Genomic DNA, 14,664 nt, shown 5'->3' on the forward strand with positions numbered 1-14,664 from the left:
TGCAAACGATTAAGATCAGCGGATTAAAAAGCCTACGTCAGAGGCGCAGACAACTCCCGGACAGCCCCGCTTCGAGGCCCCGCAGGCCGAAGGGGAAGAGGCGGCCCGGCAGAGCTCCACCTGCGGGCTGCCGGGCGGGACCGCCGCCGTCCCCTCCTTCCCTCTGTCCCTCCCTCCGTCCAGGTGCGCGGAGGAGGCGGAAGCGAAGGCGCGGAGGCAGCCAGCGCCCGCTTCGGCGCTGGGCCCCTGCGGGAGATGGCGGGGGGCCGCGCACTGCTCGCGGTGCTCGCTGTCCTCATCGCCGCCTCGGCGCAGCACCTCAAGAGGGAAGGTAGGGATGGTGGGGCTGCGGGGAGGGATGGGAAAAGGCGGCGGCGGCGGCGGTGGTGGTGGTGATGATGAGCGGCTCGCTCTTTGGCCGGGCTGTGAGAGACGGGGCGCGCCGCCCTGAGCCCAGCACCGCCGCCTGCCCGGTGTGGGTCCGGGAGCTGCTCCGATGTTTGGCGGCGTGGCTGAGGAGAGGGGATGGGGCCGGGCGCGGCGCGCAGTCTCGGAACGTGCCTTGAGCTGGGACACCGGGAAGTTGGTTTTTGTCGTTTAAGTGAGTGCTGACCGGGTGAACTTTGCGATCTCTGTGCCCTCGGTTTTCAGGCATTTTGGTCACGGAAGTAAATTCCCGAAGCTCTTTTCCTTGGACGCAGGGAGAGGGAGTGGGTTACGTGCGAGGAGCAGGAGCAGGTCCTGCAGTTTGTGTAACTTCTAGTTCCGATATAACTTACTGTTCCTCTTCAGTTTTCAGCAGAGAGAGTGGCATTTGCCTGAGCAGAGCTCCGCAGTGCCCGGTGTTTGGCTGTGCTCACTGCCAGCTGCTCCTCTCACCCTTCCTGGGTGCGCCGTGCTGTCCCATGGAGATGGCCCAGGAACAGCCCAATCCCATCTACAGCCCCATAAGAATCCCAGCTGTGAGCTCAAAAGCAGCACACGGGGCTTTTCCTCGGTTTCAAAAGCTTCTCGGTTGCCAAAAATGCGGTATGGAAACGCAGGCGGTTTGCGCTCATCCTTACATGTAAACAGTCTGCTTTGTAGCTGTGTGTCCTCTCAAAGACCCTGGGAGGATGTACAGAACAAATGCAGTTATTTGCGGTGACTGCAAATAACCCAGGCAGCCCAGTGTGGGGTTCATGCTAACATTTCTGTTGCCTTTAGCTGTGCCCGTCATGCTGATGCATCACGCTTGCAGCCGTTGCTTATAAGCTACTCAGCTTAAAGCACTGGCTGTGAAACTGGATGGCTCTGAAGGATGAGCTTCAAACTAAGTAATGTAGAGCTTCAGTGTGTTGCTTCTGAGTCAAACTAATGGCAGCTATTTGCTTGTTAAAACACTTCAAAGAAGAAAGAAAGAATGTTACACCGTGGTTGATTATAGGTTGTTTCAAAGAGTGGAAAAGTTGAGGTAGACCCGTGCTAGAAGGAGACAAAGCAGGCTTTCTCCAGCAATGAAGGATTTTTAGAAACAGGTGAAAAAATCCTCAACTGCATCTTTTTTCATACACAGATGTAGCCCTTCAGTGGGAAATGCAACAGCCCCTTAATCATGCTCTCCATCTGAACCACCCTTAGACTGTCTGTTCATACATTATTCCTCGCTGCCTGATTAAACGTTTGTATCAAAATCTCATGTTCCTATTTCTTCCCCACCATAAATCTCCTTGATGCCTCCCATTAAACTTCATGGGCTTGCTTTTGAGGTGAGCTGCAGCTCTGTTAGAGCCATCGTCTTTGATTGTATTCCTTGTTGTCGTCATCTGATCCATCTTCTTCTCCTCTGTCACGCTGAAAACATCCAAACTGCAGCCAGGTGTATTGTTCCTGCTTTAACAAAATAAGTTTATGTTTACCTTATGCAAGAACACAAGGTCCCTCCTCCTACCTCTTTCTCCTTCTATTTCAATGTCACGCTTCTGCCTGCCTGCTTCTCTCCTGCCCCAGCGCTGCAGCTCTTCTGCCATCCCACTGGATCGGCTAACCCAGTGTCCCCACTCTCACTCTCCCACCTTCCCTCTCAAAAAACATGTGTCTGAGTTTGGCAGCATGGGTTGAAGGTTGGTGTGGTGTGAGTGGGACAGGGGAGAGGAATCTCATGTGACTAGTGATAGGACTAGAGGGAATGGCTTCAAGCTGTGCCAGGGAAGGTTCAGGCTGGACGTTAGGAAATACTACTTCTCTGAAAGGGTGGTCAGGCACTGGAATGGACTGCCCAGGGAGGTGGTGTCACCAACCCTGGAGGTGTTCAAAGAACTTTTGGACGTTGTGTTGAAGGATGTGGTTTAGTGAGAGCTATTGGTGATGGGTGGATGGTTGGACTGGATGATCCTGTGGGTCTTTTCCAACCTTAGCGATTCTATGAATCTGTTTCCCAGGCTTTGTGTTCAGATCTTGCATACCTGGTGCGTTCTTCATCGTGCTGGGAGTTACTTCTGTTATTACGCAACCAAAACTGTACCTGAAAGTTCCCTTAGCGAAGGTTTGGCCTGAAAACCTGAGATACTTCAGGGTAGTTTTTTTTATCTCACATTCCTACATCTCTCATAATTTTTGAGGCATTCCCTTTGCCTTGGTGATGCCATTGGTGTGCACTTCATCGCTGGGTACAGGTGTGGATTATGTGTGCAGAGCTGCACAGGAGGTAACTGTGAGGCATATGTGTTTGCTCTGGGACTGGCTGTGCTCTGGTAGGACAGCTGCAAGCCCTGGTGCACCCATCCTTATGCTGCTGCTCGTTGTCCTTGGGGAAGACCCATCTTCTCCTTCCAACCCTTCCCTGCATATAAGAACAGTGTCTCATCTTCGCTTTCCTGTGGGAATGTATACGATATGACTGGTCATACTGTCTGCAAATGAGTTTGTGGTTTTTCTTCGGATGCGACTTTGCTCATAATATAAATTACTAGATGAAACGTTGGTTGTCTTATAAGTGGAGAACTATTTGGTGCAATCGCTGTGTGTAGATGTGGGAGTGCGTGCATCAACCGTTACGTGCTTGACCTTTTAAAATATGTTTTCCAACTGAAATTTGTCTCTGTAGCAGTGATAATGAAGTTAATCAGCCTCATATGAAGTCTATAAAACACATTTCAGATTTGTATTTAAAATGCCTTCGCTATAATAAGTGAATTCCCTGGTAAAGATGCATTGCTTCTTGCTCTGCCCTCAAGGTAACAACTTCTTCCCAACTGACTGATTCAAGTCATGCATGAATCATAATAAAAACTGCTGGTTTTTTTGGAAACCAAGCTGCTATCAGCCTATCTATGGTGTTCTGACTTAGTATTGACAGAATATAAATAATTGGCCTGTTTGTTCTCCTGTGGAAGCCCAGGGAAGCCGGGTTATTTCTGCTTGGAATTACCATGTTGTTTGCTGGATCTCCTTCTAAGGTCAGAACTGTTGCACATGAGTATGTTGTAGTCTTTTCTTGTCTTGTACCAGTATCAGTACAATGTGCTTAGTTTTCATTCTCTAGAGGATACATGTACAGTAAACTACTGTTTCATTGTATGTCCCAGTTGTGGTGCTACTTAGCTTAAGTATAGGCCTTATCACCTAGTTTAGCTGATGTTTAAATATATACACATATATATCTAAAATAAGAAGCTTTGGAATTCCAATGACTAAAATCTCAGTCCTAGATAAAGGCTGAACAGCTTCGCGTGTAGTCTGTTATAGAATCATTTCACGTGAGACCTGGCATGAAGAGCCATTCTTTGCTGAGAAAACGGCCGTGATACTTTTGGCTTTGCCTGTGCTGAGTGTTGCAGCCATGAAGTGAAAGTTAATGTTGGGAAGGAGAGCACCAGGAGGTGTCTGACAAGAGGAGGCTTTGCCATGTGTTGGCAGATGGAGGGCATCTGCACTACATCTGCTGTACATCGGTTAATGGCTTTATTACAGTTGTATGTACTCAAAGCAGGCAAAAGGAGAATGACTGGGAGGGGAAAAAGCCCTTGGTTCTTGGAATGGTGTATGACAAAACATGGCCTTCCCCAGGTCCTAGGAGGCTTAAGAAAGATGTGGGAGAAGAGCAGATGAGTGTGGAGCTGCATCCTCTTTTGTTCAAACTGGTGTGGGCTGTAACCAATCAGACTGTAGCTGGTGACAGCCTTCACTTGCTGTCAAGGGGAACTGAACCAATGGACACTTCTCTTCCTATGGCTGCTGCAATGTCTCTGGGTGCCCCTTGGTGCTTTCTGGCCCTGGCCTCCCCTTCAGGGCTCCTGGAAAAGCTCAGACTGGGGGCTTCTTTCATTCAGTGCCTACCTGTGCCACGAGGGTGTGAAGGAAAGGATGTTGGTTGTGCTGTACTTAGCTGCTGGCTGTTATATCAGGGCAAAACCTTTGGTTTCTGTATTAGCTAATGGTAGAGGTGAGCTGAATCTGGCCAATATATGTAGTATCGATGGGACCTTCAACTGGCAGAGCCAGTTGAACAAACCTGCCGTAACCTCTGGTAGATGTGTGCTTTCATAGAATCACTAGAGCCCTTTAAGATCACCTAGTCCAACCATCAGCCTATCCCCACCGTGCCCGCTGACCACGTCCCTCAGTGCCACATCCACACGGTTCTTGAACGCCTCCAGGGACGGTGACTGCACCACCTCCCTGGGCAGCCTGTGCCACTGCCTCACTGCTCCTTCTGAGAAGAAATTCTTCCTTATATCCAACCTGAACCTCCCCTGGCGCAACTTGAGGCCATTCCCTCTCGCCCTATCGCTGTTACCTGGGAGAAGAGGCCAACCCCCACCTCTCCTCCTTTCAGGGAGATGCAGAGAGCAATAAGTTCTCCCTTCAGCTGCCTTTGAATGCCCAGACTGCCAGCGCTGTGGGATGACAGATTTTCTTGACTCGTCTCATCATGGGTAGAGAAGTCCCACTTGTGTCTGTTCTGTTGGCTGCCTCTGAATGACTGTGTCCCCCATGCACTCTCAGGGAGAGCATGAGACAGTTTGCTTGAAGCTGTGCCTTTTGATTTCTCAGGGGATAAAGGGAGCATGGTCACAAAGAGAGTGTGGCTACTCATAGTTGGAGCAAGGACTTATTTTGAGCAGCACAATGATGCCAGTGTTTCAGAGCTGTCCTGTGTCCATGAATGGAACTGGGAGATTCACATCTGAGGATGGGCAAATGGTGATGAGTGGAAATGTGACCTGCAGTTCCGTAACAGAGAGACAAAGATGTTGGCGGGTTGTTTGGCATGGGAGGGACCACGGATTGTGAAACATGTTTCTCCATGTTGGTTAACCAGAGCCAAGGCTGGAGAACTGCACAGACACGCTCCAAGATGTCATCCTCTCACTACCTTACGTTAACACAGGGATAAACTGTGTAAGCAAACATCCCTTTGATCAGAGGAGGCTCCTGCAGTGACTTGCATGGTGCTTTTGTGTTTCTGGTGTCAGAGTGGTGGTGTCTTGTACAGACCCATGTCTCTTAGTTTTATGCATTGTATAGGGGCTCACAGCCAGTTTGCAAAGAGCAGTTGCTGGGTTTCATTTCCTATTTCAATTGAAACAACAGAAGTTAAGTAACTAAAAAGGAAAAAAGGAAAAAAAAAAAAAAAAAGACCAAACAAGCAGCCCTTCTGTAATTACAGGCAAACTTGCCAAATCCTGAAGTGTCTTTTTTTCTACTTCTGGTGAAAAAAGCTTCTTGTAAAAATGACTTTCACGCATGAGTTGTGAGTGTCTCAATGAGCCATCTGAAAAGGTTCTAGAGAAAGGGGTAGAAGTACTGGAGCTTGAGTAATGACGTAGTTATTCTTGAAGTCAAGGTACTTTATTCCTGTGAGGCACTGCAAATTAACTTAATGAATTAACCACTTCCGAGTGAGCAGTCTTGTTGGCCTTGGGGACTGGCAGACCTCTGCTGAGCTGTGCCAGGATGGCTCAAGGTATTGCCACCTTTTTCCCTGGTGAGAAGACAACAGGGTGCATGACATCTCAACTGCTGCGTGTCCCCACCCTGCCGTGGTGTTGGTGCAGCCCCTTGTGAGGTGAGGGGATTGTGTCATGGTGGCAGAGGAATGGCTGCCAGGTGCCATCTCCAGGCTGGACAACTGCTGCGACACTTAACAGCAGCCTCTACGTGTGTGTAAGCTTTGCAGCTTTCAGCTTCAACTTCCTGGGTGATTCCATGAAAACAATCAATTCACAAAATATGGACCTCATCTCTTGCGTTGAAGGATGGGCAATCATTAAGCAATAAACAAAGTAGGTAGTTTGCATTTTAAATGTAAACAAAATCCTATTTGCTTTAGAAGGTTGAGCTCACAGCAACGGGGCTGGCTGCACTTTGTGCTGGTGATCTCCATTTGCTGCCTACAGCTCTGTTGAGTAGTTGAGTAGAGTTTAACAGTGCATGGTTTGTAGAATCATAGAATCACAGAAAGGCTTGGGTTGGAAGGGATCTTAGAGATCATTTGATTCCAGCCCACCTACCTGGGTCTGTGGCTAACTTGAAGCACTTAAAGAAGGCAACTGCATGGATGGGCATCTCCATTGGGGTTGGAGCAGCTGACCCTGGGCACTCGGGTAGTGTAGATGAACTGGACAGCTGAACTGAAATCAGGAAGGATTCAGTAAGGCAGCTAGAAAATGGTTCAAGTCAGCAAATTGAGGAGATATTTGCCCTTCAAATATTTTATGACCCATTTTTGACAAGTTGGGAGTTGAGGGTATGATGAGAATTGTGTCAGGGGTTCCAGGGAAATCGCTGTGAGAGGTAGCACCTCCTAGCTGAGCCATAAGGTCACTGAGTTGGGATGTCCCCATCGTGTCCCTGTGCTGTCCTGTCACATAGCACTGGGTTGGATGAGGCCATCCCCAAGGAGGTGAGTGGAAAGCATTCAGAGCCCTGGGTAGAGCAGGGGCTGGCATCCAGATGCTTCATATCCGCAAAGAGCCATGCAGTCGCTTGCCTCCCTCGGCTGTCTCTGGTAGTGAGTGGTGTCTGAGTCAGCCTGATCCAGCTGTTTGTCTTGTTAAAAATGGCTAAAGTTGGTGACTTTTGTCAGTTCTTTTTTTTTCTTCTGTCTGGTTGGTTGTTTTTTTTTTTTGATTGTTTGACTCCATAAAGTGAAGTCACACAAAACAATCCTTATGGATAAATAGCTGCAATAAAGCTCAGTTATTCAACCCCCAAGAGGCAGCTACTGGTTGGACTCTGTTCTTCTGTTCTGTTTGGTAAGGTGCTGTGCATAGCTATAAATCACTGTTCTGCCAAGTCCTTTCCTTGTATGTACACTAATGCACATACTCTCTGTGAGCACCACTGGCTCCACTACCCTCCAGCTTACCTTCTACATTGCACGGGAAAAGTATATTTAAGTGAATACACAGGTAATTAGTGTTTATTGCAGCTAGGTGAGTTTAAGCTGAATTCTGCAGAATAATCTCACTTGTTCTATGCTACGCAGTTTGTTTCTAAATTGCGTTGGAGAAGCTCCGAGCAAAAAAGTTAAAGAAAGGTTTGGAAAAATCATGCTGTTGAGTAAAATCAGGCTGGGGTGCCTCAGTGGCGAGATGAACATTGTGGAGTGATACAAGGATGCTGTGATGAGACAATTGTGGAGATGCAGTCCTAAATGAGGACAAGCAGTAGTGATGTCTGCTTGCAGCAGGACAATGCAGATTAACATTTGGTCGGCTGATGAAATAGTCAAGGAAGGCCACAAAGCTGTAATCACGTAGAGGAAAATATTTTCAGACAGGCATCAGCCTGTGAACAACCTCCATCCAGGGCAGCTCAGGGCTGGAGGCTTCACCTCTGACATTTTCTAGCCCAACAATTTCATCACTGTGCGGAGCGGGCCCAGCTTTGGTAATGCTTTTCCTTTTTTCAAATATCCTGTGTGTCATCTGTGCAGAATTAACAAGGTGTGGAAATTCCTTCGTTACAAGAAGTGTGGATGGTTACTGGTAATACAAATAGAAGGCATGTGGTGGGAATCATAGAGACAGATCAGGGTGAGTCATGAGGAGACTCACCAGTGCTTATAAAAACTCTGCAGTAGTCTCTATTCTGTTCTGTATGTGGCTATATTTTGGGTTTTTAGCAATTTAATCCTTTTTTTTTAGTGACTTTGAGATCATTGGATGTATTTTCTTTCTGCATGATTCTTTTTCCCCAGTTTGCCTACAAAAATGAGATCTGATAGTTTGATGTAACTTAGCACGTCACTAGCAGCTGAATGCTGTTGATATTACGGCACAGTGCTCTCAGTTCTCTGACCAAATGGATTTCCTGTGGGGTTTTGTTTTAGCAAGCTGTTTGTGCAGTAACCTGGCATAGTGCCTGGCCATGTGTGCCTCTCCAGCAGATAGCTCTGCTGAGCCTAATTGGGTGTACAGCCTGCACAAGTGTGCAAGAGAGCAGACACTTTTGTCCATAGATATTAACTATTGGTACTGAGTTATTAGCACTTCATATCTGAATGGCATAAACTTCCAAAAAAATGATGACTGTTGTGATCAGTAAGTGCAGTAAAATACAAACAAATCTACAGTGTTATGGAAAAAATGCTCAGGACCTGTCTGGAAGTAGTCCTTTGTGTTCTGGAAGCTGTTTTACCTTGAAGAGAGAGGAGGAGCAGCAGCTATTTTCTTTTCCCCACCCCTAGGGAGCTACCTATGTGATTGCTGCCTGTGTGTTTGGGACTTCATTGCACAAGAGAAATTTTTTGAGTCTCCTGGGTCCCCCTTACCTGCTGCACTCCAGGCTCTGTGTTGTGCTGGTGTGCACAGCACTGCTCATGGTTCAGCTGGTGCATTACAGCAGCCTTCTGCACAAACCCTTCTCCTTCATTTCCCTTATATCTTCACATCTTTTTTATGACCGTTAATATTATTTTTCCCCAGAACTCAGATTGAGAACTGCTCTGAAAGCATTTCTGAAGCAGGAATGCAAGTGTCACTTGTTCTTACCTTTGGTTAGGGAGTTGGTGTAAGCTATCAGGTCAGAGCTTAAAAGCTGTAGGAAGGTTAATAAGTGACCAGATTTTTCACTAATGGTATAGAGGGCTGATAAAGTAATTGTTACAGGTACATGCAGAAATTTGGCAAGCCTCATTATTTGTGGGTTTTTTTTTGTTTGTTTGTTTAAAGCTTTTGATCCTGACAGCAGATAACATGGGTTGTTTCCGGGCCTTGACTCCAAGGTTGTGAAAAAAGGCCTACAAGTCCAGAAGAGGCTCAGGACACCAAAACTCAAATAAAAGCACAACTGGGTATCATTTTTAGCACCTTCTTTTGCCTTGCACTCCCTAGCCATGAGGTTTTGACATGTGCAGACCTAAAGCTGCAGCAGCAGCGCTACAATGAAGGCCGGGCCGTGCCGTGCAAAACCAAAGAGGTGGCTGTAAAAATCCAGAGGTGCTAAAAGGGAGGTTTAAAAGCACAGTAGATTGTTGAGCAGGAACTCAAATTTTAGTCTCCATAGTTTGCTGAGAGGAGTAATTTGAATCTGCTTGAATATCCAGTCAGTGACCCGTAGTGCCTTGCACTTTGTGTATGTTTGGTAGGTAGGTAGTTATATCTGGGGGACTTGTTGCTAAACTACTGCCCATACAGTGCTTATTCTGTGGCTTCAGTGCTTTGTGTGAGAGCTGCTCCTGTGTTCAGCAATGATTGAAGATGGCCTGAGGTCTCTGACCACCATTGGGGCCTTCATGCGTTCCGCAAAGCCATGGGATGTGTTCCCCACAGCCAATGGCTGTGTCAGGTGTGAAGAGGTATCTGGGCACACAGCCCGCCCAAGGCCTCGGGTGCTAAGGGCCTTCAGGGAATGAGTAGGAAGGCAGGAGAGAACTACACTGACCAGTATTCTCACACCCAAAATTGTTGTGTGGGGGGCAGATATTCATCACGTTTGTGCCTCTTCCTTGCCTGGAGGATCAGAAGGCTTTCCAGCAGGGCAAGCCAAGCTGTGCAGTAGCTAATGCGGTTTTAGTAACTAGGAGTGATTGAAACTCTTTAACGGGTGGCCATTGTTCTGGGTTCTTGATCTGTATTGGCATCACTAGAGTACCTTGTCTGACCTGCAGGGGTTGTTGAGGTTGATCTGGTACCTTACAGTGCAATTTAAGCTGAGGCTGAGAGCCTGAGCCTGGAAAGCAGAAATTTGAAAGGAGTAATGTGAAACCCATGATGCTGGAGCGGAAGTGATCCTCCACAAATTGTATTTATGCCTCTCTGGGCACATGCAGCAGGTGGATTTCTATGTCATCTGAGCTGGGGGAGCTGCAGGTATTTTACGGAGATTCAGTGCTCAAGACTTTGAGACAGGTGTAAATGCTACCTGTGATAGCATGGTGTCTCTGTAGACATGTGGTGATGCTTGTACATGCTAGTAACACAGCATCTCTATCTTTTTTTTTCTTCATTAGCTTCCTTCACAATCTCCCTTCGTGCAGCGGACAACATCACAGTTACAATTAAATTGAAACCCGGTGTTTTACCCGCCTGTCTAATTCGTGTTAAAAGTGGACCCAGGCCTGAATTGAAGATAAGACCAGGGGAGAATGTCACTTTAAGCTTCACTTGTAATACTCCCGAGAAATATCTCATGATGGAAATTCAGAAGAATATTGGTAAGATGTGTTTCTATTTTGTTTTCCTCAGTGGTGATTTTCCTCCAATAAAACTGTGCTTTTTTTTTTCCCCTCCCTGTTACTGTATCAAGGTATTGCCTATAATCTTGGCTAGGAAAAGAACCTTGGATGCTGATAGACAGCCTTGAATTACTGAAACTACTCAAGTTTAAGTCTGTATTTTTGTCTGGCAAAATGAATGTTAACTCATTGGTTTTAGAAAATAGTTAAATGAGACTTCATTGCATCAGTTGCTTTCTGACATCCCTTCTCTTGCAGTTTCTGATCCTTTCAAAGGAGTGTCCTGTCAAAAGCCTTTGAGCACTGATAATAATGTCATGCATCTTATTCATTGAATGTCTTGATTGTGCCTGTATGGACAAGACAAACGTTGAGATATGCATATGTTTCCTTATATTAAATGAATGGTTCTGAGGACAAGAATCTGAAAATTTGAAAGTCTTGGAATTAAACTTGTATTTGTTTTGAATATAATCTCTATTCTATGTCTGTGTGGTAATATATCTTTAATGGCGCGAGCATGTACTATTTATCAACTAGATCCCAAACTTCATTTGGCAGTCAGTTTTTGACTGTATCTTTATTTTTAGTTGATGTTCAGGCCCTGTTGTAAAAACAGTTCTTTTCATGTTTTGAGGTTTTATTCATGTAGTTCACACAAACAGTAATATTCGTAATGTTTTATGATATGTTTGTAATATATAGTTGTCTTGTGTTTTCTTTTAAGCTTAGATATAAAATACGATTTAATTGTAGTTTCCAGCTTGAAGTACTACTAGGCTGGATTTTTCTGATAAAAGTTCTCTGGGTTCTCTCTGAAGTATTTTGCTGACAGTTCTTAATCACTTCTGCAAAATCTAGGCCTCAGGTTCTTATCAGGGCACCAAGGAAATGAAGGTACAGTTCACAGCAAGTAGTGGAAAACTTAAGGATTTGACAGGCATCGTATCACAACTCTGAGTGCAGTGGCTTAAAATCAGTTCTCTAGATTCGGGATTTCCAGCTCTCTTAATGTTGAATTCCTCCATTTTGTTTATTCAGTTCTCTATTCACTACATACCTTGTAAATTCTTCAGCAAACAACACAGGATGAAATATCTTCTGTTAGTCAAGCTGGCTCATTTGTAAATTGCTGTTTATCCTGTCTACTTGAAGGGATAGGAGTCCTTTTTAAAGACAGGACTTACAGGAGTGGAATGTCTTTGAGTCTATGTAGAATAAAAGTTAAGTGCAACTTAAGATATATATATATAGAGAGAGAGAGAGATAGAAAGATAGATAGATACACACTGAAGAAGTTTAAAGAAGCAATGATGGGGAAAGTAACATACCTCATTTACTTGATGACTTTCCATAGTGTATCATGGCTGTTCTCTTTCTGCATTTAGACTGTGTATCAGGCCCATGTCCCTTTGGAGATGTTCATCTTTACCCACCAGGGCTACCTCGCCTTAATAGGATTTTCATCTGGGATGTGAAGGCGAGTACCAAAGCTGGACTTGAGCTGAAATTTTCTGCCCCATTAAGACAGATTCAACCAGGAGAGATGTGTCCAGATTTAGTTAGCTACAACATCAACAGCTGCATTGATAAAGCCACGGTCAACATTGGCACCTTCTGCAGAAATGGCTCAGTGTCTCGTGTCAAACTGCTTGGAGGAGTCATTATGTCTCTGCACCTCCCTTGGAACTTGACTGTCGCCACCTCAGGCTTTAACATTGCCAACAGGTCTTCCATAAAACGTAAGCATGAAGTAGTTTATTGTCCCCTGTTTTCTTCCCCAAGCAATTCTCTTTTAGAAAAGGTGGTGGTGGTTAGTTTTTGTTCAGTAGCTATTCCTCTTCTAGGATCAAAATGTCTCAGTTTGATTGTTCAATGCAATAATTATGCAAACTGTTGTGCTGCTGCTTTTGGTGCAATCTCTTTAAACTTCCTAAAACTTAAACATAACAGTTTTCTTGCTTTATGTGAGACTAGATAGCATAACTAGAGTGATCCAGGAGACTTATTTGCTAGTTGTAGTGTGTAGTTATGTTTCTTTATTTTTAAATAAAGCCTCCTTGACTTGCTTGTGTCTCAAACTAATGACTCTCTTCAGGAGAGGAAGGTGGGAAAAGGGGAACCAATGCCTGGAAGGCACATGAGTGCTTAAATACAGATATCTGTTTCAACCTGTGCAGTAACATAGCATGTTGTGTAATAATCTTTTAAAAATATCTGAAATGTGTGTAGTAGTCAGTGGATTACTCTGTGATCTCATGACAGACCTTCTTTCAGGATGTTTCTTGCGCTTTACTTGAATTGTGTGATTGTTGACATCAGCTATAGACCAGATCTAGGTTTGTGTTTCTAGAAGGCAATAACAACCACAAAAAAAGATTTGTCACTTCTGCTCTGGTGTGGTACTGTTGAGACATTCAGAAAGGTAAGGGGTGGCACTCCTTGCAGTTGCTCATAGTTACTGGCTAGAGTAAGGCTGTAGTCTTTGCATACATAGCTTTGCTCTGCCAAGTTCTGGGATTCATCCAAGTACAAGTCAAGTTACACCATCTCTGTGGTTCTCATTCATGTTTTATCATGCATATCTGAGACTGTGTGCTGGTGTGCTCTCGTTAGAACTCCAAAGTTTTTTGGACTGAGAGCTCTCTGCTGATTCAAAAGCTCTTGTATTTGTTTCATGAGATTTGATGAAGCAGTACTAGCGGAAGTGGCTGTCAAGTTGCAAGCCAGGATCAGAAGTGAGAACTAGGATCTTTCTTTTACAAAAAAATGTAGTGCCATCCAAGTGTTTGACAGGTAAACCCACTACACTGAAAGTACAGCGTTAGCATATCTGTTTCCTTTTCTGTAATTGAAGGTAATAGCGTTAACTCAAGTATGTGTTTTAGCCTGACGTTTTTGTAATAAACTAATCTGTTACTGCAGTGGATGAGCTCACTGTCAAATAAAAATATTCAGCTGCTGCAGTGCTACCTGTGCTGGTGTGTCGTCTCCAATTGCTAATACTTTTCATGATTCTTTTCTTCCATCTTAGGGTTATGCATTATTGAATCCATTTTGAAGGGGGAGTCTTCCATCATGTTGATGTCCCCAAACTATCCCTTGGGCTTTCCAGAAGATGAGCTCATGACATGGCAGTTTGTAGTCCCTTCCAACATGAGAGCGAGTGTGTTTTTCCACGACTACAGCCTTTCCAACTGTGAAAGGAAGGAGGAGAGGGTGGAGTATTACATACCTGGCTCTGTCAGTAATCCTGAGGTGTTTAAGCTGAGTGACAGCCAGCCTGCCAATATTGCTGGCAGCTTCAACATGTCTCTGCAGGGCTGTGATCAGGATGCCCAGAACCCAGGCGTCCTTCGCTTACTCTTCCAAGTCATCGTTCAGCACCCTCAGATTGATGAGAGTGAGTACTGGTTTGTTCCTTCTGTCCTTCTCTGCATTTGTTACTTTTTCTCTTCTGCACACACAGACTGGCTCTTGCTTTTGTTCATAGACATTTAGACTGAGCTCCACAAAGAAGAGAATACTGCTTTTGTCATTCCTTTGTTTGAACTTTGAGCCTTCCTTTAGTTAAGGAGGTGGCTTGCTGAGTAACATTGAGGCCTGCATTACTTTATTTGCTACTGGCTACTGTAACAGGAAGGTGAATGGCAAAACTAAGCTTTGCAATTTGCAGTGGGGTCAAAATGTCCATTTGTAGGTTTTATACTTTGTCTTGTAAATGGAGATTCCTTTCTTTTTCCAGTGTGTACACCATGTAACTGAGAAATGCCTTTAAAATCTGTGATATCAGACCTTGCACTCTTTATAAACAAAATTAAACGTAGGGCAGCATTTCCTTGAGGCTATGTTCTCTCCATGGGGATCCGATCCAATTATCTTGCAAGAACCTTCTTGATTAAATTGTCCAGGCTTTTGTGTCACCTCACAGTCTCCCCGTCAAAGGTTCTGTAGCATCCCAGCACTCTCATCCTCAGTTCTTTATCTGTCTAGTCTGTCTC

At 45.0% G+C, this 14,664-nt stretch overlaps 1 protein-coding gene across 3 annotated transcripts in view; it reads left to right on the forward strand.

Annotated features, from left to right (window-relative positions):
• Positions 1–182: 182 nt before the first annotated feature.
• CDCP1 (CUB domain containing protein 1) overlaps positions 183–14,664 on the forward strand; it is a 48,550-nt gene continuing 34,068 nt past the window's right edge. For all 3 annotated transcript variants that reach the window (XR_005857723.2, XM_015281743.4, XM_418802.8), the window contains exons 1-4: positions 183–331; positions 10,439–10,642; positions 12,052–12,405; positions 13,698–14,066. Coding sequence is in view for 2 of the 3 variants with exons in the window: in XM_015281743.4 (XP_015137229.2) it covers positions 256–331; positions 10,439–10,642; positions 12,052–12,405; positions 13,698–14,066 (1,003 nt within the window). In the remaining variant the exon portion in view is untranslated. The remainder of the gene's footprint in view (positions 332–10,438; positions 10,643–12,051; positions 12,406–13,697; positions 14,067–14,664) is intronic.

This window comes from Gallus gallus, chromosome 2, assembly GCF_016699485.2.
Source record: "Gallus gallus isolate bGalGal1 chromosome 2, bGalGal1.mat.broiler.GRCg7b, whole genome shotgun sequence".
Classification (NCBI taxonomy): domain Eukaryota; kingdom Metazoa; phylum Chordata; class Aves; order Galliformes; family Phasianidae; genus Gallus; species Gallus gallus.